General features: G+C 51.8%; 1 protein-coding gene across 2 annotated transcripts; it reads left to right on the top strand.

Annotated features, from left to right (window-relative positions):
• The first annotated feature begins 5,243 nt into the window (after window positions 1–5,243).
• On the top strand, window positions 5,244–26,889 carry Slc8b1 (solute carrier family 8 member B1). Of its 2 annotated transcripts, XM_050158895.1 has the most exons (17): window positions 5,244–5,361; window positions 5,662–5,815; window positions 7,156–7,385; window positions 14,441–14,593; window positions 14,677–14,729; window positions 15,184–15,242; window positions 15,347–15,451; window positions 15,534–15,701; window positions 16,304–16,411; window positions 17,996–18,055; window positions 18,208–18,338; window positions 19,034–19,175; window positions 20,979–21,100; window positions 22,654–22,807; window positions 23,379–23,459; window positions 23,965–24,032; window positions 25,937–26,889. In XM_050158895.1, the coding sequence occupies exons 3-17, from the start codon at window positions 7,230–7,232 to the stop codon at window positions 26,135–26,137; spliced, it is 1,761 nt and encodes a 586-aa protein (XP_050014852.1). In that variant the 5' UTR covers window positions 5,244–5,361; window positions 5,662–5,815; window positions 7,156–7,229; the 3' UTR covers window positions 26,138–26,889. The 2 variants fall into 2 exon arrangements, with proteins under 2 accessions (XP_050014852.1, XP_050014853.1); XM_050158896.1 differs by lacking the exon at window positions 5,244–5,361 and having other exon boundaries at window positions 5,374–5,815.
• The last annotated feature ends 1 nt before the right edge of the window (window position 26,890 follows it).

Genomic DNA, 26,890 nt, shown 5'->3' with positions numbered 1-26,890 from the left:
AATAAATAAATATTAAAAAAAAAAAGATAAGGTGGAGTCAGGCATGCTGACTCTCTGTGAGTTCCAAGCCAGCCAGGGCTACATAGAGAGACCCTGTCACAAAGTAGCAATAATTAATAATAATAGTAATAATAAATAAGCTGGAGAATAATTAAGATCTTTGGTCTCCATTTGAAACTAGGCACTAGCCTATGTTTAGCAGTCTGAGGCCTTGGGCCCAGTCTCTAACATCAAAAAGAGCCCCAACACCCAGGCTTGATATATTACATAAATGGGATTTGTGGTGATATTCTGTTTATGCTTTAACAAATAAGGCTTGGATGAAGATCAGAGTGTGGAACTAGACACACTAGTGAGCCATAGAGGTCAGGCAGTGGTGGCATACACCTTTAATCTCAGCACTAGGGAGACAGAGGCCAGCAGACCTCTGTGAGTTCAAGGCCACTCTGGGCTACATGAGATTGAATCAGTCTAAAAGAGAAATAGCCAAGTGGTGGTGGCTCACACCTTTTATCCCAGCACTGGGAAACAATATGGCTGGGCAGAGAGAGGAATATAAGAAGGGAGGAGACAGGAGTTCAAGACTCAGTCTGAGGTTTCAGAGAAGGCATTCAGTCTGAGCATTGAGGCTGAGGACTTCTAGAGACAGGATACTCAATTCAGTCTGAGGATTTTGTAGAGGTAAAAACTAGTGGCTGGCTTCTCAGTTTCTCTGATATTTCAGCTTTTACCCCCTAATATCTGACTCTGGGTTCTATCTATCTATCTATCTATCTATCTATCTATCTATCTATCTATATCTATTTTGATTTTTCCAGACAGGGTTTCTCTGTAACTTTGGAGCCTGTCCTGGAACTAGCTCTTTTAGACCACCAGGCTGGCCTCGAACTCACAGAGATCCACCTACCTCTGCTTTCTGAGTGCTGGGATTAAAGGCGTGTACCACCACCGCCCAGCTCAGGATTTTATTATTAAGACCAATTAGAATTCTCACTACAGAGATTAAGTTTTTGTTATATGCTGTATAGTTTTGTATGTGTGTGTTTGTGTTTCTGTTGTTTGTTTAAGACAAGGCCTCATGCTGGAGAGATGACTCTTCCAGAGGACCTGGGTTCAATTTCCAACAACCACTTGGCAGCTCAGAACTGTCTGTAACTCCAATTCCAGTGGATCCAACACCTTATACACACATAAATGCAGGCAAAAAAAAAATCAATGCATACTAAGAAAAGAAAAATGGACAAGGTCTCACTATATAACCTTGGATAGCGTGGAACTCACTCTGTAGACCAGCCTGGCCTGGAGCTCACAGAGATCCTCCTGCCTCTGCCTCCTGAGCTCTGGAATGAGAGGTGTGTGCTACCATGTCTGACTGTTGTGAGGTTTAACGGTACGGAAGCAGCGTCACAGGGGTGCAGAGGTATCCCTATTGAGCCCCCTGCTGCCGAACACTTGGATTGCTTCCAGTTATTGCACAAGTGTGCTGACTGCCACGTCCTTCTTAGAGAGATGTCCAAACCTTCTTGCCGTTACTTCGAAGAGTTCAGAGTGACACACACGGGCAGGACAAAGGACCCATGAATTTTTAAGACCCTTGTGAGCCACAAGAACCCTTGCCACTTCGGTTTACTGAAGGGAAAAGCTTCCCTCCATCTGAGAAGCAACCAGTAGCAGCCAGGAAGGGCCCATGAGAAACTTCTCCCACAGTGATGCTATCTGCTACTTCTTCTCCAGCTGCTGGAACCGGCAATGAGCTCCCTGTGTCTGAGCAGATTTAACCAGGTGCTGCGTGACTCTGCCCTGGGAAGGCAGCATCACTGGGCAGGGTACTAGTTCAGGTGAGGTTATGAATTCTCATCTCTCAGGACCTCTCAGACTGGAATAGGAAGTTCCATTTCTCGTTCCGCTTTAGATCTCCCTCATCGCTTTGCCCATGCTGTTCCAGGCTCGTGCACGATGTCCTAGCTGCCACCCACATCCCGGCCTCTGAAACTGGTAGACATGCTGAATATGGGACAGATCTGGCCTTACCCGTGTGTGAACTAGGATGTCAGGCCTGGAGGGTAAGGCACTTCAGGCATGGTTGCCCTCCAGTCTCTGCTACTTCTCGGTGCATGCCCTGGGGACAGACACTTCATCTCCCTGAGCAACAACTTTTCCAGTCAGTGAAATGGAGATGGCAGCCCTCCTACAGGGCATAGGCACCTCAAGTGTTGGAGGTCCCAGTCAATAGCTGTAATTTGCTTCTTGTTTGTTTGTTTTGGGGGCTTTTTGAGACAGGGTCTTAGGTAGCCCAGGCTGCCCTTGAACTTATTCTGTAGCCAAGGTTGACCAAGATCTCCCCATCTTCTCCCCCCACCTCCTCAGTGCTGGGGTTCCAGCTGTGCACCAGCACACCAGGTTCATGTCATACTGAGGATGAAACCCAGGGCTTCCTGGATGCTGGCCAACTAAACTACACTCCAGCCCCATTCCAGGTTTTGCTGATTTGGGGTTAATCCCTAAGAGACTGAGGACAGGAGCTGCATGCTGGCACATGCCTGTGATCCTAGCACCCAGGAGGTTGAGGCAGGACGATAGGGAGTCCAAGGTAGGCTGGGCTACATAGAGAGACATCGCTTCAAAACAGACTGAAGACAGGACGGGGTCCACTTGTGATGCTGTAGGCAGTCATCCACCCGGTGGGACTTGGGAGCCTTGTTGGGCACATCTGGACTGAAACGCATTGGCAGCTGATATTTTCCAAATACGGTCACATCAGAGTCTTGCCCTTCACATGCCCTTCCACATCCCTCGGAGAGTCAGGGGCTGTTTCCTCTGTGAACCTGGCTGGGCAGTGGCTATGAAGGAAGTGGCACTACTCCACACTGTTAAGTTCCACCACCAATCCCCAGAGGTGGTATAGCTTTCCCCTTTGCTGGTCCCCTAAGGTTCCACATGAACACACTTCCACCCTGGCATGGCCTTGTTCTGGGGACGCCCAGGGATCAGCTTTGCAGAGGGACCACATGAAGATGCCCTGAGGTGTTGTGGAATATTATTATTATTTTTTTGGGGGGGGGTTTCGAGACAGGGTTTCTCTGTGGCTTTGGAGCCTGTCCTGGCACTAGCTCTGTAGACCAGGCTGGTCTCGAACTTACAGAGATCCGCCTGCCTCTGCCTCCCGAGTGCGGGATTAAAGGCGTGCGCCACCATCGCCCGGCTAGTGTGGAATATTATTTTAACTAGGGCAAAGATGTGTTACATTTGTTTATGCCGAAGACTATGCTTTAACTGGGTAAAGGTGTATTACTTTTGTTTATGCTGCATTTGTCTAGTTATGTAAGATGTGTTGTTGCATTTGTTTCTTCTGCCTACCTAAGGCACCTGATTGGCCCAAAAAAAGAACTGAATGGCCAATAGCTAGGCAAAGAGTATTGGTGGGACTGGTGGGCAAAGAGAATAAATAGGAGGAGAAATCTAGGCTAGAGAGAAAGAAAGCAGAATGGAAGGAACAAGAGAACAAGGAGAAGGAGAGTGCGGGAGACACCGGTAGCCAGGTATAGAGAAATAGTGAAAGTAAAATACACAGAAGAAAGGTAATAAGCCCTGAGGTAAAAGGTGGATAAAGAGAAACAGGTTAATTTAAGTTAAAAGAGCTAGCCAGAAACGGGCTGAGCATTCAAAACTAATAAATCTCTGTGTCATGATATGGGAACTTAGTTGGTGGGAACTTGGTTTCTTTTTGGTTGGTGGCCCAAAGAGGAAAAAACCCTGGTACATTGAGGCTACACAGAGAAAGGGAAATGTCTCCCAGCCTCCCTCAGGCTGGAGACACAAACACAAGAAGGACTTGAGCCAGAGCCTCTCCCAAAATCATGACTCTCAGGCATTTGGACATATCAAGGTGCTGGTGTATTATATCTGCGACTTTGGGGATGATTGTTACGCAGCAATAGCTAACTGATTCACACGGGAAATCTTTCCCTTCCAGGGAAGGAATTCAATACTCTCCCCCGCTTTTTGTGGCTTGTGACACACCGAGGCAAGTCCTATACACTCAAGAACTGTGTTAGTGGTGGTGGGGCTTGGTGATAGACGCCTTTAATCCCAGCACTAGGGAGGCAGAGGAAGGCAGATCTCTGTGAGTTCGAGGTCAGACTGGTCTACAAGGCTGTTTCCAGGACAGCTAGAAATACATGGTGAGATCATGGCTCAAAACAAAACAAAACAGGGCTGGAGAGATGGCTCAGTGGTTAAGAGCATTGCCTGCTCTTCCAAGGGTCCTGAGTTCAATTCCCAGCAACCACATGGTGGCTCACAACCATCTGTAAAGAGGTCTGGCACCCTCTTCTGGCCTTCAAGCTTACACACAGACAGAATATTGTATACATAATAAATAAATAAATATTTAAAAAAAACAAAACAAAACAAAACAAAATAAAGAGCAGTGGTATCAGCAATGTGGATCCTAGCAGTTCCACCTTGTGAACTCTTACCATGCTGGCCATTATGCTACACCACGCGGCTTACTTAATACATTACATTTGCTTACTTAATACATTACATTTGTTTATTTGACGTGTGCGTGCATGCGTGCGTGCTTATATACGCCATGGCATACATGTGGGAGTCAGAGAAACTTCCAGGAGAAGGTTCTCCCATCACTATGTGGGTTTCTGGGAATAAACTCAGGTTGTGAGGCTCAGCATCAAGTGCCCACATCACCACCATCTTCATCATCACCTTCACCATCATCACCCTGACTATTACCATCTCACCATTAACACCATCACTACCCCTGCCACCATCATCATCACCATCATATTGAGACAGTATCTTGCTGTGACGCTCAGGCCGGCTTTAACCTCACAGTCCTCCTGCCTCTGCTCCCTGAGTGCCAGGACTACAGGTACACACCACCAGGCCCTGTTTGCCCAGGTTCCTCTAATCCCCTTTCATTATCACGGCTCTCACGGGTCCATCCCATCCTCAGTAACAGAATCTCCCAGCTTCCCCCTCAGACTTCCCTCGGGCACCCTGATGCCCATAATTCACATGCTTTCATTACAGCCTCTACCTGAAAGCAGAAGTGACAGGTTAGGAACAGAAAGCGGGTGCGGAGAATGGGGAAAGACTGCAGGGGACAGCGCATCTCTGGGAGGCTGTGTCTTTAAGAGCTGGGGCGGGGTGAGCCTTAAAGGGCGTGTTTGAGGCGGGGGAAAGGAGAACCGGGGCGTGGTCCAGCGGGAAGTAGGCGGGGCAGAGTTTGTGTGGGCGTGGCCCGGCTGCTCCTGGCCCGGGCTCTAGGGGCGGAAGGTCGTGGCGCGGGCCATCCGGCTGGAAGGAGACTCTGAGCTTGCGGATCAGGCCCCGCCCGAGGTAAGAGGAGCCCGAGCTTCGCAGCCCGAGCACCCATCACCCCAACTTCAACTTCCCAACCCGGTTCCAACTGAGACCCCAAACCAGAAAGCGCTACCGGGTTCCCATCCTCATCCCTCGCCGCCAAGTCTGCCCACCTCACCAGCGCTCCACGCAAGTGCCGGCATACTGGAGGCGCTCAGTAGATGCTAATTTGGAAATGAATAGAAGAAATTGGCGGACGGTGGGGAAGAAGAGGCTTGTGCTGGGGACACGGGTGTTTGCTTGACCCTTGGGTCAGCGCTCGTGTCTGTTTCACAGATGCGGACTCCGAGGCCATATGCCCAGACTTCCCCCAGGCTGCCCACATAGAAGACGCAGAGACGGAACTGGAAGGCTGTGTGTTTTTCCACTCCGTGTCCGTGCCAAGTGGAGTAGCTAGAACACGGAGGGAAGAAACTTTTCCTGTCAACAGGTGAGGAAGCATCTGGGATCCCTTCCCTCCTCTGGGGTCTCTTCCTGTCCTGCTCCCCTCTCCCTGAGGGATTGAGAAATGCTTGTGCAAAGAATCACACCCCCATACACAAAAAAAGGTCTGATGGCCTTTGCCTCCCTGATTGCAAAAATAAAATGCACAAAGCATGTGAGGCAGCTTGCCTAAGACTTTGAGCTCTTTTTCTACTTGGAGAGGAAAATGAAGTCCTTGACCCCTGAGTGGGGGAAAGTGGATTATGCCGCAGCCCCACCCAACTCGGCTGTGGCTGGTCCCAGGCAGTTGAGGTGGCTTTGACCAATGTACTTCCCTCTGGGCCTCAATTTCCCCATCTCAGAACTGTTGGGCTTTGCCGCTCTCTTCCTTGTCACATGACCCTGGGCTGCCCGCAGAACTTCTGTGCACGGTCCTGTGAACACTCAGAGGGCACTGTGGTGTGGCATTTTTGCTGACTGAGGAATGAGCGTGACATTCCTTCCCCGTGCCTCAGTTTCCCAATATAGAGCTCAAACAAGGCCCCTGGTGTAGTGTGCTGGGCGCATCGCCTGACATGAAAGGAGGTTGTGAGGTATGAGGCACTGGTGTCTCTGGGTCTCGGCCTGGTGGCCGCAGCCAAGTCCACCTCAGAAGTTTGTTATTTTAGGCTGGAACCCAGTGACTGGTGCATACTGAAATCTCAGCTTCTGAGGAGGCTGAGGCAGGAATTCAAGGAAACAGGAGTTCAAGGCCAGCCTGGCAAACTCAAGAAATCATGCCTCAAAATAAAAAGTAGGAAGACGGTAGAAGCTGGGCATGGTTCACATCTGTGATCCCTGTGCTTCGAAACCAGAAGCAGGAGGAGCGTCACTAGCTCATGGCAGCCTGGGCTATGTGGTGAATTCCAGGCTAGCCTGTCCAGAAACAAACAAACAAAAACACAAGGCTGGAGATTAGAGTCTAGTGCTAGAGTACTTGCCTAGCACCCCCTGAGGCCTGGGGTCTGCATTCTGATGCCCCAACCAAAAAGGAAAAACAAGCCTAAATCTTGAGTTCCTAGTTCTTAGGATTGGCTACTTCCCATACTGATCTCACACTGATCTGGCTGTCTGGCTTGCTCCCATGGCCTCTTCCAGGCCTGTTGTCCCTGTGACAGACAGGTCTCAGACACCTGGGGGTGATGTCACTTCAGAACAAGAGGCTTTGTGATGCAAGGGCTAAGAAAACTTTTGGGATTGGGGTCTCTATATTGAGGAGAGGGAGTTGGTTTTGACAATAAAAGGTCTCTGGTCTCCTCCCCTGGGGCCCACAGAGATAACATCTCCTCCTCTCGCCCCACCCCTTAGGCACTGGAGTGGCCAGCTCTTAGCAGCTGAAGAGAGCAGAGGGCGAGGGCGCTGGTCCAGCCCCAAGGGGCCCGATGGCAGGCAGATGGCTGGATCTGCGCTGGGCGCCTGGCCTCCTCTGTGTGCCTCTGATAATGGGGACAGTGTCTGCGGCCAGAGACTCGTTCACAAAATCCCTCAAGCACATTCAGTTTGCAGCCCGAGGTGTCAACCAGACTGCCATGGCAGACGTGAGTATCTGGGCAGGGCAGGAAGGCAGGTTGGGCTGGGTCTCTGCTGTTTTGCCAGCCAGTTATTACTCATCTTCTATGTGTCAGCACGGACGGAGCTGGACCCTGGGACCCACAGGGACTCCTGATGGAACTGGCTGTGAGGCAGGAGGCAGGAGCACTGTGGGGAGGATGTGAGCGGTGGCAGTTACTTCAGGTTTTTGGTCTTTGACAAACCTGTTCTGTGAACAAGTCACCTTGGAGCCAAGCTCGGAAGGAAGGGAGGAAGCCACTCGCACAGACTGGGGAACGAGTGCAAAGGCCCTGAGGCAGGTTCAAGCTACTACAGCAGGGCCAAAGTAGCCTGTGTAAGGCTGAACCCTGTGGGTGGAGAGGTGATGCTGGCCGGGTTATGAAAGGGCTGGGGACTGAGGCTGGGAGATGAGAATCGGGAGCCAAAGCAGGCTTTTAAGCAGAGGGGTGTCAAGATCTGATGTGTGACTCACTTCAAGGAATCTCTCTGGTTGCTGTCAGGATTAAGAGGGGAGAGAGTGGTCCCCAAGAGACCAGTGCAGGGAGGCAGAGCTCCCACAGCCTCCAGGCTGGGAGAGTGGGAACATGCCGGTGGGTTTGGAGCGGTGCTGGAGACACACACAGGTGGAGAGCAGGCAGGGATGAGGCGTGGATGCTGCCGTGGGTCCAGCCCGGTCAGCTGAGGGTGACCTAGTGCCAAGGACTTAAATGGAGATTTGACTGGGGATATGTGGGGGGGGCGGTATAAGCGCAGGGGCTAAGCAAAGGCAGAGAGACAGCTGCAGGGCCTGGGGAGCGAGGCCACAGTGGATTGTACCTTCTTCTCCTTTTTCCTTCTGCCGTGTGTGTGTGTGTGTGTGTGTGTGTGTGTGTGTGTGTGTGAGTTGAATATGTGTATATGTGAGAGGGATGTGTGTAGTGAGATAAGCATTTGTATGCACACATGTGCATACGTGGAGGCTTACATACACACGGTGGGTGCTGCTTACAAAGCTTACCCGAGCACATACGTATTCATGGGCTTGTAGAGGCCTGCGGTTGACATCAAGATGCCTTCTTCTGCGTTGTACTCGCTGAGCTAGGATCTTCCAGGCACACCCGGAGCTCACCTGTATGGCTAGTCCAGTTAGCCAGCTTGCTCTCCTTCCAAGGCTGGAATTACAGACGGTTTCACAACCCACCCAGCATTTACCTGGTTTCTAGGGATCCATACGCCAGGTCCCACGCTTGCGGGATGAGCAGCTCTAACCACTGAGCCATCTACCCGGTGCTTTCTTTTCTTTGCGACGGGGTTTACCGTTTCTCCAGGCTGGCCTCATACTGCTGAACTGATCCTCCTGCCTTCTCCTGAGAGCTGGGGTTCCAGGCATGTGCCGCCATGCCTGGTTGCTTTCTCTGGATCTGTGAGTAGAGCCCAGGGCCTCAAGCATGCTAGGCACATAATTCCACCCTCGGAGCCTAGCCTTGACACCTGTATTTTCTCTGTTAGAAATCATCAACTCAGCCGGGCGGTGGTGGTGCACACCTTTAATCCCAGCAGGGTCAGAGGCAGGCAGATCTCTGTGAGTTCAAGACCAACCTGGTCTACTAGAGCTAGTTCCTGGACAGGCTCCAAAGCTACACAGAGAAACCCTGTCTCCAAAAACCAAAAAAAAAAAAAAAAAAAAAAAAAAACCAAAAACAAAAACAAAAAAAACCCGAAATCACAAACTCAAACCACTTGCACTGAGATTGTCGCCATCTCCACCAAGTTTATGGGAGGGCAGGGGTGTCTTCACCCCACTCTCTGAGACGGCAGTGGGCAGTGGGACAATTAAGCCCATTTTACAGATGGGTGGGCAGTTTGTAGTTACTGGGCCTATAAAATTCCCAAGAAGGAATCTGGGTGATTCTGTTTGTGCTGAGTCCAAGTCACTGTGCCCTTTGGCCATCATTGTGTTGAACTCACCAGGAGGTCTGGGTGGTGGGTCGAGGATGTGAAATTGGCTGTGAGCAAGAGGCCCTGCGGCTCCCTTGTGACAAACCAAACCTTCCTCCCAGGACAGACTCCATCGCTCTGCCAGGAGCCTGAGGTCCATCTCCCTTAGTGTGTATTCTCATGCACCCTGCTTACATTCACCAAACATTTGTTTGTGTTTTACACAAGAACTCACACGCTGTAAGCCCGGCTTGCCTTAAAATCAGAATAGTGTTCCTGCCTCAGCTTCCTGAGTACTGGGATTCTAGACGCTGGTGGGGGTGGGGAGTGAGGGGTGGAGGAGAAGTGAGGTGGGGGTGGGGTTCGTGCCTCTGGAGAACTGGGACTGGAGTGTGAGTGCCCAGCAGGTTAGCTAATGTTTATTGAGCCCCTACAGGGTGGAGGACGTGGAGCTAACTCTCCCACCCCCTGTGCCCCCTAGGCTTCCACTGCTCTGGAAACAGGCCGAGGAACAACCCTGCTGAATAACTAATAAAGTAAAAAGGAACCGGGTAAAAGAATGCGGGTGTGGTGAGAGACAGGAGGCCACCTGCTTTGCCTCAGGCCATTAGGGCACTGGGAGCTGAGGTGCAGGGTTTTTATTGTTGTTCTTCTGCTCTCTGTGTAACCCTGGTCTTCCTGGAACTCTGTAGACCAGGCTGGCCTATAGCTCAGAGATTTACCTGCCTCTGCCTCCCAGTGAAGGGGCGGGGAGGAGAGGGTTAAAGGTCTGCTGTGATGTTTTCATTGCAGCCTGAAGAGCAGGTTCTGAGGTCCTGGGGCAGGGGCAGGGTGGTGTTTTCCAGCTGGAATACTGTGCCCGGAGAAAGAAGGGAGGCAGGGTCAGCAGCAGGGTGACTCAGCATGCTGTCAGTGGTCAAGGGATTTCAAACCATTGTAGGAGATTCTTTTTTAAGGTTTAGATTTTCTGTGAGTGTGTGTGTGTGTGTGTGCCCGTGCACGCATGTGTGTGCATGCGTACACCACAGCAGACTTGTGTATGTCAGAGGTCAACGCACAAGAATCACTTCTCCCTTTGGCCATCATGTAGGTCAGGTCATCAGACTTGGCAGCAAGCACCTCTAGGCCGCATTGCTGCTGGAGGTGGTAGGGGTGGGATTACTACAAGTGCAAAACAACACAGCTCCAGGCTGTAGTGGTACACACCTGTAATCTCAGGGTCGGGAATTCAAGACTAGTGTGGGCCACCAACCAAAATGACAAGCCACAGGTTAACCTGTGGTTCTATGACCCAGGTGTGGGTGGGGCTGTGGCTATCCAACTTCCCAAGTCTCCAGGAGCCGCTCCATGCAGCATCCGGGTCCTTTCTCAGTGTCCTCTTTCCCATCACTCACAGCACCCTCAGACATAGACCTGCTCAGGAGGACCTGGGCCACCAGCTAATCCCAGAAAACCCTATCTTCAGACCCTCACCTCAACCATGTCCACAGTCATGGGGGCCTGGGACCTGAACACTATTGGGGCCAGCATACCAATAAGGATGGCCAGGTGTTTGTGTGTGTGTGTGTGCGCATACGTGCATGCATGTATATGCATGCCTCTGTCTGTCTATATGCAGGTCTGTCTGCCTGTTTGTGTCCGTTCAGGTGCTTGGGTGGGCACTATGGGACATCCCAGTGTACAAGAGCTCGGGGCTTTCCCGACCACAGCTGACTAAGTAGACGGGTTCGAAGGTTCTGCCTTCCTACTTATTTGATTGGCCTCTTCCTGGAGTCAGGAGGGCTCTGAGAGCCTCAACCTCCATTGGATCACACAGGGAGGGCAGGGGAGCATGTAGGCACAGATGGCACCAAGGTGACAGTGGCCAGAGCACTCTGAGTGAGGAAACCAGAGTCTAGAGACAGCGAGCCCCTTAGCAAAGGACGTACTGCTGGACACTCGGGCTCCTTACCCTCGGACTCATTATTGGCCCAGCTTTCACTGTCTTCCACAATAGCCCGGCTGGCTAAAAGATACTGTGGTCCTAGACCACATCCAGTTTGTCACTAGTCTGACCCAGTGGGTTCTGAGGGACAGGAAGTTGTCTTTGTGCTTTAGAACTGGGACGTCTTTCAGAAGGGCATGTGACGTCCCAGAATTCCAAGCGGCCCTTGGAATTTAGCATTTCTGTAGTCTGTGTGTTTCCCAGGCATAGAATTGGCTGCCCATGCCTGACCCCTGAGCCCAATGCCCTCTGAGTTCTGGGCTGAAGGGAGTGGAGGCTGGGGAAGAGGGTGGCGGGGCTGTGGGGAGACCTCATCCTGCACTATTGAGTGTGAGCAGACTGGCAGAGGGCTGGGCCTGGGTGGGGGAGGGATGTCCAGCTCCGGCAGGGACTGGATGGTGAGGCCGAGTGGCAGGAAGCCACCCTCAGAGGACTTGCTGACTCATTCTCCTGGGAGTCAGTGTCTCCCCGTGTGTCATGTGTTCTCATCATGTCATGTGTCATGTCCCATCCCCTGTCCTGTCCTCCCCCTCCCCCACTGGCCCCAAGGAAGGGGATGAGGGAGCAGAAGCGAGAGACTGAACAAGGGGAAAGGTCACTGTGCTGCGGCTGCAGCTGGCCTCTGTCGAGCCGAGCTGGGTGAAACACACCTAGCAATAGGTGTACACAGGCTGCAGGAGGAGGGGGTGTCACTTCCCTTCTCTGTGCCTCCGTTTCTCACTCACAGAGCAAAACCCACTGAGCTGTTTCCCAGGCCTCTTCTCTTCCAGTTCAAGGAAGGTGATGCCCATTGTGACAGACCCACCATTGCCATGCTGAGGGTCAGTGTGCCCACGGTGGAGAGAGCTTTCAGACTGTGAGCTGAGCTGGGGATGCGGCTCAGTGACAGGGTCTTGTGCAGAGTGCTGTTGTGGGTGCCCGAGGCTTCAGGTTCCCTCCCCAGCACTGCCTAAACCACGGTGGTGCTTGCCTGGAATCTCGAGCCTAGGGAGGTGGAGGCAGGAAGATTAGAAATTTAAGGTTATCCCCCAGCACGTCGCACGTTCCAGGCCAGCCTGCGCTACGTAAGATACCATCACCAAAACTTCTCCCAGCATCCCCCACTGGTAATGGAAGTGGGGTGGTGGTCCACTCCTGATCCCTCCCCTAGGCCAAGGCTCCTGGGGTCACAGTGGCAACCATCAGCCCTGCTGCCTGGCTGTGTCCCTTCCTGTTCTCTGTTGCTGTGAAGGCATCCCACGTACCTCGCACTGTTAGATTCTGTCTCTCTCGTCTCAGCTTCTAGAGGCCACAGTACACGACTCAGCACTTTCACTTCCAGGACAAAACATTCTGACTTGTGCTGGGAGTCATGTGCCAGGAAGTTCACCAGGGCCAAGTGAGTCACTCCCTGAGAGAGAAAACCCTCCCAGAATGCTGTTGTTATCAGGAAGACTAAAGCGAGGTAGGGGGATGGGTGAACAGTGGCTTGCCCAGCCCTGGAGTCCTAGATGCACCTCTGCAATCCCAGCACTCAGGAGGCAGCGGCAGGCAGATCTCTCTGAGTTCGAGGCCAGCCCGGTCTACAGAGCTAGGTTCCAGGATGGCTAGAGCTACACAGAGAGACCCTATGTCAAAAAAAAAAAAAAAAAAAAAAAAAAAAAAAAAAAAAAAAAAAAAAAAAAAAAAAAAAAAAACCGAAATGAAATAAAATGAAGGAAGGGGAACAGCTGCACAGTGTGTGTGCACGTGCGCATGCGTGTGTGTGTCTGTCTGTCTGTCTGTCTGTCCTGCTCCTACAAGTCTCTGCCTGTGTGAACCTTTCATTATTGTCTAGGTTTCCCCACAAGGACTCGACCCTTATCCCTGATGCACTGGACCCATGTGCTTGTTTGAAGCCGCCAACACTGCCTGGCGTACTGGAGTCACTCCGGGTGTTTTTTCTCTTTCTTTCTTTCTTTCTTTCTTTCTTTCTTTCTTTCTTTCTTTCTTTCTTTCTTTCTTTCTTTCTTTTTGTGGTTTTTCGAGACAGGGTTTTTCTGTAGCTTTGGAACCTGTCTTGGAACTAGCTCTAGTAGACCAGGATGGCCTCGAACTCACAGAGATCTGCCTGCCTCTGCCCGCCACTACCCACCCAAAATTTTTTTTATTTTTATTTTTATCTTTTTCAAGACAGGGTTTCCGTGTGTAACATCCCTAACTGTCCTGGAACTCACTCTGTAGACCAGGCTGGCCTCGAACTCACAGAGATCTGCCTGCCTCTGCGTCCCAAGTGCTGGGATTAAAGGCGTGTTTTATCTTTATTAATATGTGACTGTGACATTGATTAGTGATAGATGAAGCAAATCACAGAAACAAGATTCAGAATATCCTGATTTCTGTAAAACTAGCCAATTGGGACACCGTATATATTAGCTTTTATTTTATTTATTTATTTATTTGTTTGTTTGTTTGTTTTTGGTTTTTTGAGACAGGGTTTCTCTGTAGCTTTGGTGCCTGTTCTGGAACTAGCTCTTGTAGACCAGAGCTGGCCTCGAACTCACAGAGATCCGCCTGCCTCTGCCTCCCGAGTGCTGGGATTAAAGGCATGCGCCACCACTGCCCGCCTGGCTATATTAGCTTTTATAAGGGGAAGTCTCTATAAGGGTGTGCTTCAGACTGGCAAGGGTGGGATTGGTGGAGAAGTGATGTGATAGGAGGGGCTTATAATAGGAGGTTTATTCATCTTTATATATTGCTTTTTTAAGCATTTACTTTTATTATTTTTAATTCCTTGTCTCTGTGTGGATATGTACACATAGGTACAGGTGCCCTAGCAGGCCAGAGGTGCCACAAAAGGCCACCAAGTTTAGGTGCTGGGAACCTCTATGTGGGGGCGGGGCATGACTGGAGGTCAGAGGACAGCCTTTGGAGTCATTTCCGTCACACAGGACCTGGTGATCAAATTCAGGTCATCAGGCTTGGGGCTCAGCAAGCACCTTTACCCATGAAAACATCTCACTGGCCTGCAAGTTTATTTTTTAGAACAAAAACATCCAGCGGATATCTTTGGGGGTTAGGGACAGGCTGAGGGGAGATGATGGTCAACTGCCTAGATAGGTCCGGTCTGGCTTCTCCCTTGGTGGCTGTGTCATCCGTGTCCCTTGTGTTCCCTCTTTACAGTGCCGCGCCGTCTGTGGCCTGAATGTTTCTGACCGCTGCGACTTTATCAGGGTGAACCCCGACTGCCACAATGAGGGGGGCTACCTGGACTACCTCGAGGGCATCTTCTGCCACTTTCCCCCCAACCTCCTCCCTCTGGCCATCACCCTCTATGTGAGTCTGTGCCCTGGGGACCTGGTAATGGGCAGGTGTCTCCGGTGGGATGTAACTCTGTCTCCCTTTCTGGTTCCCACCAGGTTTTCTGGCTACTTTACCTCTTTCTGATCCTGGGAGTCACCGCAGCTAAGTTGTGAGTGTGGCCTTCTGAGGCTCGGGTCCAGCTTATAGATGGGAAAAATGCAACTGTGAGAGGTTTGGGGGGAATGATGGGGCAGGGGCCAGTCTCTGTGAGCATGCTCATTGCTGGCCATGCATGCTCGTTGTTGGCCACGCATGGCGGTGGATCTTCACACATGCATGTGGACATGCTTACAGAGACCAGAGGTCAGTCTCAGTGTTGTTCTTAAGAATGCCAAGAATTCTGTCTTTCGAGACCGGCCTCTCATTGACTGTGGTAGCTATTGACTGTGGTAGCTAGTGAATCCCTGCCTCCCCAGCACTAGGGATTACAGACATACCACCATGCCCAGTTTTTTTACGTGGGACCCGAGGATTGAACTCTGGTCCTCGCACTTACAAGACAAGCACTTTACTGGCTGAGTCCCCTCCCTGCAGACCCTGACTACTGGCTCTTCCTCTTCTAGCTTCTGCCCTAATTTGTCAGCCATCTCAACTAATCTCAAGCTCTCCCACAATGTGGCAGTATCCTTTGATCCAGCTCCCCGTGGGAAGGAGTGGTCGAGGGAGGCAGGGGCACAAGGTGGCGGCTCTAGTCTTCGTGGAACCCCCTTGACATGCTTCCCCATGGTGTCACCTTCTTGGCCTTTGGGAACGGTGCCCCAGATATCTTCAGCGCCCTTGTGGCCTTCTCAGACCCACGCACTGCTGGTCTGGCCATTGGGGCTCTGTTCGGTGAGCACAGTTCTATCGGGGTGTGGAGCATTGGGGGGCCCCCAGGGTGCCCGCTTCTGAGCTCTGCTCTGCTGTCTTCCAGGCGCAGGAGTGCTGGTCACCACTGTGGTGGCTGGAGGCATCACCATTCTGCACCCCTTCATGGCTGCGTCCAGGCCTTTCCTCAGGGACATCGCTTTCTATATGGTGGCTGTGTTTCTGACCTTCACTGCACTATATCTCGGCAGGATCACGCTGGCCTGGGCACTGGGTGAGCAGTCAGGGGCAGTCCACGACAGAGTCTCTGGAAGTCTCCGGGGACAGAGAGGTTGATTTGATACAGAGTGACAAACTCTACTCAAGCCAGCACAGGATAAGCAGGGACGGTGGAACCTGGAGACTTTCAGATGTGATTGTCGCCCCAGGGGCCTCACAGTGAACTCAGTCAATTCTGATTAAGAGAGACCAATAATGAGGGTCAGGGAAGCCAGGAAGGGACATGAGGCCCAGGAACAAGCCACAGAGGGGGCTGTTACTCCCCGTTTCTCTGGTGCGGGGAGGGGTAAATGGGAACCTGGCAAGGGTATTGAGCTGGAGCCACCCGAAATGCATGCCAGAGACAGGTTAGCCAAGTAGGAGGGTATCTGGGATCACATCCCAGACTTGCCTGTCAGTCTGACTTCCTCCACGTGAGTAACCCACACTTCCTTCTCTAATGGAGGGGTTTCAAGGCAGATAAGCAGGAAAGGTGGGCCTAGAATGCCAAGGAAAAGGTATGGAGACTCAAGATGGCCACTCACCCACCAGGACCACACTAGGCTAACACCTGCCGCCTGGACACTGGCTGATGGCGGTCTGCACCTCTGCCTGCAGGTTACCTGGGCCTCTATGTGTTCTATGTAGTCACAGTCATCTTCTGCACTTGGGTCTACCAACGGCAGCGGAGCAGGTCTTTGGTCCACTCTGTGTCTGAGACACCAGGTGAGGAACCTCCACAAGGGGACAGACGGGACTGGGCGCCTCTGGCCTTTCCTGCTGCCTCATGTCCCCTGAACTCAGTCTGTCTTCTGCCTGGCCATTGCCTCTCCAATCGGTTTCCACCTTGTTCAGGCCATGTCTATCCCCTGGTTTGTGATGCAAGCCTCAGAACCCTCTCGTCCAGGGTCACAGGTCTCTACGGCATTATCACAGTTGGTCATGTTAGTACAAGTTGAGTGTGCCTCTGTCCTCAGGAAGAATTCAGATGAGCCCTATAGGCACAAGTACAGGGCACAGGTAGATACGTACACACAAATGCACTTCCCCAATATATACACACGTACACAACACATACGAACTGCACAGAAATGCACAGCACACAAAACAAGATCTACAGAAAACACACATGCATTCCCGCAGACACATAGTATTTGCACACATACAAACAAATGCACTCAAAAATACCAACACAGACACAAGTAGCCCACAGGATTCGAGTGTTTGCTTCAAATCAGGCATGTTATCTGATTCCGTCTCCTTGGTGACACTTCTTTGGTATAGGGATTCTTACTTCACTTTTCTTGGAGAGGAAACAGACCCAGGGAGAAACCAAGTCCTCCTGAAGCCAAGGATCTAGAGTAGGGTACAACCAGCACCCTAACACCAGACCACTGACCCAGACCCCAAAGGCCACGCCTGGGAACCTGCAAGCCACTCTGCATAAAGCCTGTCTGTAGGGGGCAGGACTGTCTCATTTCTGGCATAGAGCAGGGACTGAGAACCCTCCTATGGGAAGGCTACTGGGATTTCCCCCTCCTCCCCGCTAAGCAAGCTGTTAGAATTCAGAGCCTGCCAGCTGCCATGTCTGCAGATACATGGAAGCTCGGCAGGTTGGGATGGGAAGGTTGGACCTGCCCTTGTCTGGGGTGGGTGGGGGGTGCTTTCCTTTGAGGCTTCTCACAGGTTCCAGGTCTAGTGAGAGCTGGAACTTTAGAAGAATGTTCTAGATGAAGCAAAAAGCATTGTACTTGGTTGGGTATGCGGATGTGCATATGCATACATGCGTACACACAATAAATAAGTGTAATAATTTTTTAAAATCCTAGATTAGCCTGGGGCCCATAGCAAGAAAAGGGAAAGAGAAAGCCAGCGTAGCCACCAGGCACTGTCGGGTGTTGTACTGCACATTTCCACTGTGATGTTCCGCGAGTCATGTTCCCACAGTGTAGGGATTTCTGAGTGTGTGTGGCCATTGCTGAGAAGGCTAAAATGCAGGGTTCAGGCAGTGTGTGTCTGGCATGCCCAGGGCCCCGGGTTCCATCACCAGCACTGCTTAAATCAGGCACAGTGATACATCCCTAGCATCCCGGTACTATGGTGATGAAGGCTGGAAGAAGTCCAGGGTCAGTCTAGACTATGTGAGATCCTGCTGAAGAAGGAGGGGATAAAGAGGGAGGGGGCTGGACATTTGCATATTAACTCTGCCCTGTCCCAGAGGTGATTCCCCCCAACCCAGCATGGTTCTGGATGGTTCTGTGATATTACAGGGCATGTTAACTGTGTCTACCCTGCTCCTGTCTCCTACAGAGATACTGTCTGATTCAGAAGAGGATCAGGTGTCTTCCAACACCAACAGCTATGACTATGGTGAGGCCCCGGGTTCCGGGCCTATGGGGATAGGGATGTCCGGAAACACTGGGGCTTGGTTCAGGGACGCTCTGCTGAGCTGGGAAGGCAGGGGAATAGGCCTCCCTGGAGGAGCCAAGCACAGCCACACCTGCCCTACCTGGTACACACAGGCGATGAATACCGGCCTCTGTTGCTGGGTCAGGAGACCACTCCTCAGATCCTGATTCAAGCCCTGAATCCCTTGGACTACAGGAAGTGGAGGACCCAGTCAATGTCCTGTAGGCTCCTGAAGGTGGCTAAGGTAAAGTTCCAGGATCCAGGCTCCTGGCCTTATGACTAATACAGTGTGGGATTTGTTTGTTTGTTTTTTGAGACAGGGTCTTACTGTGTAGTCTTGGCCAGCCTGACACTTGCAATGTAGACTGATATGACCTTGAACTCACAGCATCCACCTGCCTCTGCCTCCTGGGTGTTGAAGTTAAGGCCATCATCCCCAGCCACTGTGGCCTTTCAGCTGGAGTCCACTGAAATGCCCTTTGCTGGCCAGCCTGGGATGCAGTAGGTAAACTGAGTCCTCAGGCTTGGCTGGTGACCTGACTCAGGGCTCTCTACCCTCTATAGAAGAAAACAAGTGTCTGTTGGGGACAGGGAACCCACCAGTGGCCTTGTTAGTCTCAGGAATACAGAATGAACTGTGTTTGTGCTTGCGGCTATGATGTCGTCTGAGCTTGGTTCCTTCAGTATGAAATTGGATTGTTGGGGAGGGGACAGCTCATTGGCAGAGCACTTGCCTAGCATGCAGGAAGCCCTGGGTCCGTCCCCACGTTACATAAATGAAGTGCAGTAAACATGCCTCTGATCTTGGCACTGAGGGGGTGGAGGCAGAGATGAGGATAGCATGCTTGCAGGCTTGGAACTGGGCCTGCCACGGAGCACCACAGAATGGGGGAGCTCTGCTGCACCTCCTCTCCAGCTGACACCCTCCCACGTCCCCAGTTGCCTGTGGAGTTCTTGCTGCTGCTCACAGTACCTGTTGTGGATCCCGACAAGGATGATCGGAATTGGAAGCGGCCACTCAACTGTCTGCAGCTGGTCATCAGTCCCCTGGTCCTGGTTCTGACCCTGCAGTCAGGCGTCTGTGAGTACCCCACCACCACCTCCCTCCTCCTACCCCTGAGCCTCTTCAGAGGAGACTCCAGGGCATGCTTATCCAACAAGGGACTTACCTATTAATGGGCCAGTCCTGCCGCCTGCAGGTGGAGCTGTAAACAGTGGTCCCCGGACCACGTCCAGCCCTCTGCCTATCTTGTCTCAGTCAGACACTGAGGACTGGGGGGTGTGCAGGGCTCAGAGATGGAGCACTTGTCTAGCAGCTGAGGTGCTGGGTTTCATGTCCAATACTATACTACCACCAAAAAAATAATTAGAGAACAAGGCTGGGCATGGTAGCCAACTCCTTTAATCAATCCCAGCACTCAGGAGACAGAGTCAGGCAGATCTCTGAATAGCCTGGTATACAGAGTGAGTTCAGTCATTACTGTACAGAGAGACACTCTTTAAAAAAAAAAAAGTGCGTATATATGTGCCAGCCAGGCAGTAGTGGCGCACACCTTTAATCCCAGCACTCTGGAGGCAGAGGCAGTTGGATCTCTGTGAGTTTGAGGCCAGCCTGGTTTATAAGTGCTAGTTCCAGGACAGGCTCCAAAGCTACGGAGTAACCCTGTCTCAAACAAAGAAACAACAACAACAACAAAAATATAGAATGGAAAATTTCATACCAAACTCCAGCTTTTATCATCTTGAGATCTGGGCCAGAAGGAAACCCCGCCAGAGCCCAGAGGTGGCTCAGCGTGACTTGATGCCCCCCCCCCACACACTGGCTTTTCCCCATTGCCCCTAGAATGGCCGTTTCCTTTCTGCCTTGTTCTAGCTGGGGAACGAAGACTCGCCAGGCACTTTCTAGTCACACCCATTCTTGGTTTCTAAGGTGACTCACATCGTCGCTCATTTCTCCCCTTAACCCAAGGTTGTTGAGAGGGGGAGTCTGAGGCAAAGGCATGGGTGACTGCCATGTGATTTCCATGCCAGGGTGAAACCAGAACCATGTGTGAATGTATGTGTGCCCGGTTTACATGTGTGAGTGTGTGCCCAGTTTACATGTGTGAGTGTGTGCCCGGTTTACGTGCACCCAGTTTACATGTGTGAACGTGCGCCCGGTTTACATGTGTGAGTGTGTGCCTGGTTTACATGTGTGTGCACCCGGTTTACATGTGTGAACGTGTGCCTGGTTTACATGTGTGAATGTGTGCCCGGTTTATGGAAGGAATGGGAGAAAGGGTTAGGCGGAAGGGAAAAGAGGATGTCTGTGAACCAGGTCCCTTGTAGCCTTTGTCCCCGAAGGAGCTATAGCCCTGCTTCCTGCCAGGGCAAGCCCGGAGCTTCCATTTAAGCCCCTGGGGCTTTCCCTAGGATGGAACCCAGGGCCTCAAAGAGCTGAAAGTAGACATGCCTATGCTACAGCCCTAGATCTCACTTCTTTATTTTTACATAGTCTCGGTACGTAGCCCAGGCTGGCCTTGAACTCACTATGTAGTGGAGGGATGCCATGAGCGCCTGATCTTTCTGCCTCCATTTCCTGAGTGCTGGTGCTAAGCTGACAGGCATCCACCACCATGTCTGGTTTATATGATGCTGGGGCAGGAATCCAGGCTTCGTGCATGCTGGGCACACCATCTACCAACCCAGCTGCTTCCTCAGCATGCTGCCCTTTCCTTTCTGGCACTTGAGACAGTGTCTCATGTATCCCAGGCTGTCTTCAGCTCTCTACGTAGCTGAGGCTGGCCTTGAACTTCTGAACTTACTCAAAGCCTGTATCACCGTGGGACTGGTGGGAGGAAGTGGGGAGGAGTAGGGGATCCCAGCTCCCTTTCTTGTCCCATAGATGGCATTTATGAGATTGGCGGCCTCCTTCCTGTCTGGGCTGTGGTGGTGATCGTGGGCACAGCTCTGGCCTCAGTGACCTTCTTTGTCACATCTAACAGAGAGCCCCCTAGGCTGCATTGGGTAAGCACTGGAGGTCTCCGATGGGCGGCCTGGGTGTGTTCCTGGGATGGTTTGCTGAATGATAATGTCTACCTACCCTGAAGGGGAGCTGAACCCTAAGCCATTTCGCCTGTTTAGGCTTCTTTTTACTTTGAGTGGAATCAATCAGCTTATCTTATTGAGATACTACTTCATACTTTTCAGTTGTTATGTTTTGTTTTTATTTTTGTTTGCTCTATTATGTGGACAAGGGTTTGGCTTGCATGTGTATCTGCGTACTATGTATATGCCTGGTACCCTAAGAGGCCAGAAGAGGGTGCTGGATCCCCTGGGACGGGATTACGTATGGTGATCGGCCAACCAATGTGGGCATCAGAAACTGACCCAGATCCTCTGCAGGAATAGCAAGTGCTCTTGACTACAGGGACAACTCTTTCAGCCCCTATTTTTTTGTTGCTTGTTGATACAAAGCCTTATATAGCTCGGAATGACCTTGAACGATCCCCCCTGCCTCCAGTTCCAGTGCTGGGATCAGGTGTGTGCTTCCACACCAGGTTTGTGTTTCACGGTGCTGAGGATGGAACTCAAGGTCTCAAGCACACCAGGCCGGTGTACATTCGTGGGAGTGGAGTCACTAGGTCCACAGTGACTTTGGCTTTCTGAGGAACCCGGGACTGTTTTCGGAGAGGGCAGCCGTCTGACCTAATGGCCCCGATGACTGTAGCCTCATCGTCAGGACTCAGTGATGTCAGGGGCTTTGTCCAGAGATTTATTTTCCCCAAAACTATACTTAAACTCACTTATTTCGGTGTCTTGGGATAGGGTCTCTTGTAGCCCAGGTTGGCCCCAAATTTGCTATGTAAATTGGAACTTGAACTTTTCTGACCCTACTGCCTCTGCCTCCCAAGTGCTGGGAAAACAGGTGGTGCTGGGCCCAAACCCAGGATGTTGCACATGCTCAGTGAACACTTTGAGCTACATCCCTAAGCCCCAAGGTTTTCACCATGTAGACCAGGCTGGTCTCACGTAGATATACAGGAGTTCCATCTCCAGAAGCCACATGGTGGAGAAGGTGAACTGACTCCTCTAAGCTGTCCCCTGACCTCCACATTCTCACTGTGGAGTGTGCCCCCATGCGCACACAAAATAAATAAATGTAAAACCTTTTTTTTTTTTTTTTTTTTTTTTTTTTTTTTTGTGTAGAGAGAGGGATAACAAAATGTGTGGTTATAATCCCAACTTTTGGGAGCCTTTGGAGGAGGATCAGTTTTTCAAGGTCATCACCAGCCAGGGCTGGAAGTTTGAAGACAGACTGTGCATTGTGAGAACCTCTGTCAAATAATAACAACAATAATAAAGGATCCCCACCACACCAAATAGCACTGAGCTCCGACCTTTTCTTGATTACTTACTGTATAACAAACACTAATGACCTCACTGTCCTGAGCACTGTGCCATTGGCTCACACCCCAGCCTGGGTTCTAGGTACTTGCAACCCAGCTTATGGATAACCTGAGGCTGTGTCCTACTGGGTGCTGGCTGGGGTTTCATCAGGATGCCCATCCCCTCCGCAGCTCTTTGCTTTCCTGGGCTTCCTGACCAGTGCCTTGTGGATCAACGCAGCTGCCACTGAGGTGGTGAACATCTTGCGGTCCCTGGGCGTGGTCTTCCGTCTGAGCAACACTGTACTAGGTCTCACACTCCTGGCCTGGGGGAACAGCATTGGAGGTGACTTGGGGCCCTGGGGTGGCTCTTTTCTTCCCTAGCCATAGTCGTATCTCAAGAGGACATCCAGGGTGTATATCCTCTGCACCAGTGGGGCGTCCACTGTCATTTTTAAGTGACTTATCATTCTGTGTGTGGTGTGTAAAATCTATTACAGCCAACCATGCCTACCTGTATATGTGGGGTTGTGATGTACAGGCTACCCCACATACACACCCATACCGCTTGTTTAGCCACAGCAGCTTGATTATGGTTGACCAGGCTGCCTACTGAACAGGAACATTCTAGCATGGAGCTGGGAGTCCAGAACCCAGCTGTCCTTTAGCAAAGGCCTTTGAGCGTCTTACAAAAGAGAACACACAAAGATGCATGAGAGCTAGTGCATGAGAGCTAGTGGGGTATGTACCATACCCTTAGGGTTGCCCCCAGTGAGAAAGAGTGGGGTAAATGGAATTAGAGTGGAGGGTGTCTTAGGGGGTGCTGGGTCCCCGAGAGGGCCTGTCTCAGTGCTTGTTGACTGACTAGGTAAACAGGAGCCTCCCCCTCACAGCCTACTCTCTCTCTCTCTCTGCAGATGCATTCTCGGATTTCACACTGGCCCGCCAGGGCTACCCTCGGATGGCGTTCTCCGCCTGTTTTGGTGGCATCATTTTCAGTATCCTTTATTGGGGCTTCTCTGAGCCTCGGTGTGGTGTCCCAGCACTGAGAGTCACAGGTGGGCTCTCAGCAACACCCTTGGGACTGGCCAGGGACCTACGGCTTCATCTTTGCATTTGTTGTTGGGGAATTGAGAGTCCACTCTTGTAGGACTCTTGTGAAAGCCTCACCCTCAGGTTAGCAGAAAGGAGCCAACCTGGAATGATCTACAGGTGCGGCTTTGGTCCCGCCTCAGCTTCTTACTGTAAGGCTCAGGGGTATGGTCATTTAGCCTCAGTTTCCCCATCTGCTTGAGTGCTCAGGCACCAGGCATTTCTGACATTCTTAAGCTGAGTGCAAAATAGGCTCTTAACATCCACTTTATCAGCAACCTTAGCATCTCCTGCTCCGAGCAGGAGGACCCTGGATGTAGACAATAAAGAAAGCCAGGCGTCCAGGGCTGGGGTGGAGCTGCTATGAGGGTGGGCTGCGGGCTCCAGCATGGCTTCCTGAACTGGCTGCAGACATCCTGGTGGGTGTAGGACTGGGCTGCTTGCTGCACATCGTTCGGAACCATGCTGCAGAGGTGAAGGTGAGGACGGCTAAGCATGACTGCAGAATATCCTGCAAGTATTTTGCATGGGGTTGGAGTTTCCCTGCAAGCAGACAGAGTAGCTAAGATACAGCTTGCATGGAATGGGCAGGCAGCCTGCGGATTTGGTCCTGTTCAGTTTTGTCAGTGCCCTGGAGTGACGACAGACCCCAGCTACCTGGGTATGCATGCATGGGGTGAGACTGGAGCTGGAAGTCAGACCCCTGTACTGCCCACATGGAGGAGCTGGGAGAAGGGAGATGCCCCAGAAGGTGGGGCCCATTATATTAAGGGAGGGCTCTTGTTATTTTTTGATTTCAGTTTTTTGAGACAGGGTTTCTCTGTGTAGCCCTGGCTGTCATAGAACTTGCTCTGTAGACCAGGCTGGCCTCAGGCTCACAGAAATTCACCTGCCTCTGCTTCCTGAGTGCTGGGATTTAAGGCATGGGCCACCACCGCCCGGTCTAAGGCTGGCCTGGGTTCTCGTGAATGCTAAGACTTGACTGAGACATCAGAGACATGACATGTGTTTTGGGGAAAGTCTATGGTGCACACACGCTAAGCATGTATCATGCTACCCCTGCACCTCTAGCTCTGGAGTCTGCTGTATGTATGCACATGTGTGGACAGTTTATACATACCTATGCATACACAGGTGCTGAAGGTAGACACTAAGGGACCTCTTGATTCCCTTCCTCCATATAGGGTGCTCACTGGACTCAGAGCTCAATGATTTGGGTAGAGTGGTGGCCAGCCAGCCCCAGCAATCTTCCTGTCTCTGCCCACCTCCAGTGCTAGGGTTATAGTAGTCATGGGAGGGGCATCAAACCCAGGACCTCATGTTTATGCAGCAAGTGTTTTCACCCACTGAGCCATCCTAGCCAGCCACCCTCCCTCCTTTTGATACAGGTGCTCGCTTGTGTAGCCCAAACTGGCCTTGATCTTCCCATGTAGCTAAGGGAGGCCTGAACTATTAATCTTCCTTCCTCTACCTCCTGAGTGCTGAGCTTGAGACATGTGTGAGCCACCAAGCCCTGATCATGCAGTGCAGGGCTTCCTGTGTGCAACAGCTGAGCACAGCCTCAGACCAGAGAGTCTGCATTTTAAACAAGATTCTTTGGGGCCGACGGATGTTACACAAGGATTCTGCTTAAGATTCTCCCCTCAAAAGGCTGGAAAACTCCAGAAGGCAGGATGGACCACCTCAGGCCCAATACCCCAGATGTCAAGGCGGGATGCCTCATTGACATTCTACAGGAAGATTTTGCACAAAACAAGCAAACCCGTTCCCGGGGCCACCTGTACTATTGTCACACACAATACTGATAAGGGCTGACCACAAGTCCTCAACACCGTGCACATCCACACAGCTGCCACTTCTTTGGCTCTCCATTCACACCGAAGGGTTGGAAGATGTGTCTGCTGCACACTTCCATACCCACCCTAGGTCTGCTCACCCCCACCCCCAGCTTTCTCCCTGCATCCTGCTTGTCCAGGATCTCGATGTAGGATGTTCTCAGCCACACAGAAATCAGTATATAAAATGCAGCCAGAACCCAGATATGGAGGTGCACACTTATAATCCCAGGACACGGGAGACTGAGGCAGAAGGATTGCCTCAAGGTCAAAGCCAGACTAGGCTGTAGAGCATGATGCTGTGCCCAAAAGGTGTTGGGTGACGGAGGATGTGGTTCGGTTGGCAGGGTGTTTGCCTGGCATGCATGAAGCCCTGGGTTTGAAGCCCCAGCACTGCACAAGTGTGGCGTGGGAACGCATGCCCGTCACGCCAGCGCAGGAGTCCAGGAAGAGCACAAGCGGGCACAAGGGGAGGCTGGTAGATAAGACACTACACTGCAGACCCCATAGCCGTGGGTGCTGAACAATCTCTCCTGTTCTCCCCACAGCTGGAACCGGACGGACTGCTGGTGTGGGTGCTGGCCAGCGCCCTGGGGCTCAGCCTAGTCTTCTCCCTGGTCTCCGTCCCGCTTCAGTGTTTCCAGCTCAGCAAGGCGTATGGCTTCTGCCTGCTCCTCTTCTACGCCAGCTTCCTTGTTGTGGTCCTGCTCACGGAATTTAGGGTGATTCACTTGAAGAGGTCTGGCTGAAGCTGCTCGGCCTGATGGTTTAGGGGTGATTCTCCTACCTCCTGATAGAAGTGGAGGTGGGGGGGGGGGCCTCTGCGGTTCCCATGGGGCTCCAGGGAAGGTGGTGTGTCACTGCGGGAGCAGAGTGTCCTGACTACCAGCACCCAGCAGCCTGAGTGTGGGGACTTGAAGCTGGCTTTGCTGGGGACCACCCCATCTCCCATTTGAATGACTGCAGAGGCCTTGGGGAGGACAGCCTGTCTGCCCCCCGTCACTCCTGGGCTTTGGGCAGCCCTGTGCCTCCCTCTTAAGCTCTTCCATGGTCTGCAGCCTCAGCTGAGTCCTGCACCAGTGCTGGCTGAACAGAGCCAGCGGGTGGTTTCTCAGCCTCCCATGTAGTGTTACAGTCAGAAGAAACAGGTCAAGTTACCGGCTGTGCATGGTACTGTGCCAGGTGGCGCAAAAACCACTGGATCCTACCCTACCTGGTGAGTGGCAGCCACAATGGGCCGTGGATCCAGGTTCTTCTAGAACTTTCTGTTCAGAACTCCCTGGCTCCCCAACCTACAAAACAGGAGCCAGCCTGGGTCCTGTGCCTACCTCAAGGGGAGCCAGGGGCAGAGCCTCGCCACAGGGGCTTCTCACAAGTGGTATGACTGGCCTTTTAAAAATGCCACTCATTCCCTGACTGCTTTCAGCTGAAACTTGATTGTTTTTGGTCCCCCACCCCCACCAAAAAAAGAAAGAAATAAATAAAAGACAAGTTATTTTAAG

This window comes from Alexandromys fortis, unplaced genomic scaffold, assembly GCF_014885135.2.
Source record: "Alexandromys fortis isolate MF-2015 unplaced genomic scaffold, M_Fortis_MF-2015_v1.1 scaffold_90, whole genome shotgun sequence".
Taxonomy (NCBI): Eukaryota; Metazoa; Chordata; class Mammalia; order Rodentia; family Cricetidae; genus Alexandromys; species Alexandromys fortis.
Note: the sequence above shows the minus strand (reverse complement) of the source record. Positions and strands in the feature narration are given on the sequence as shown.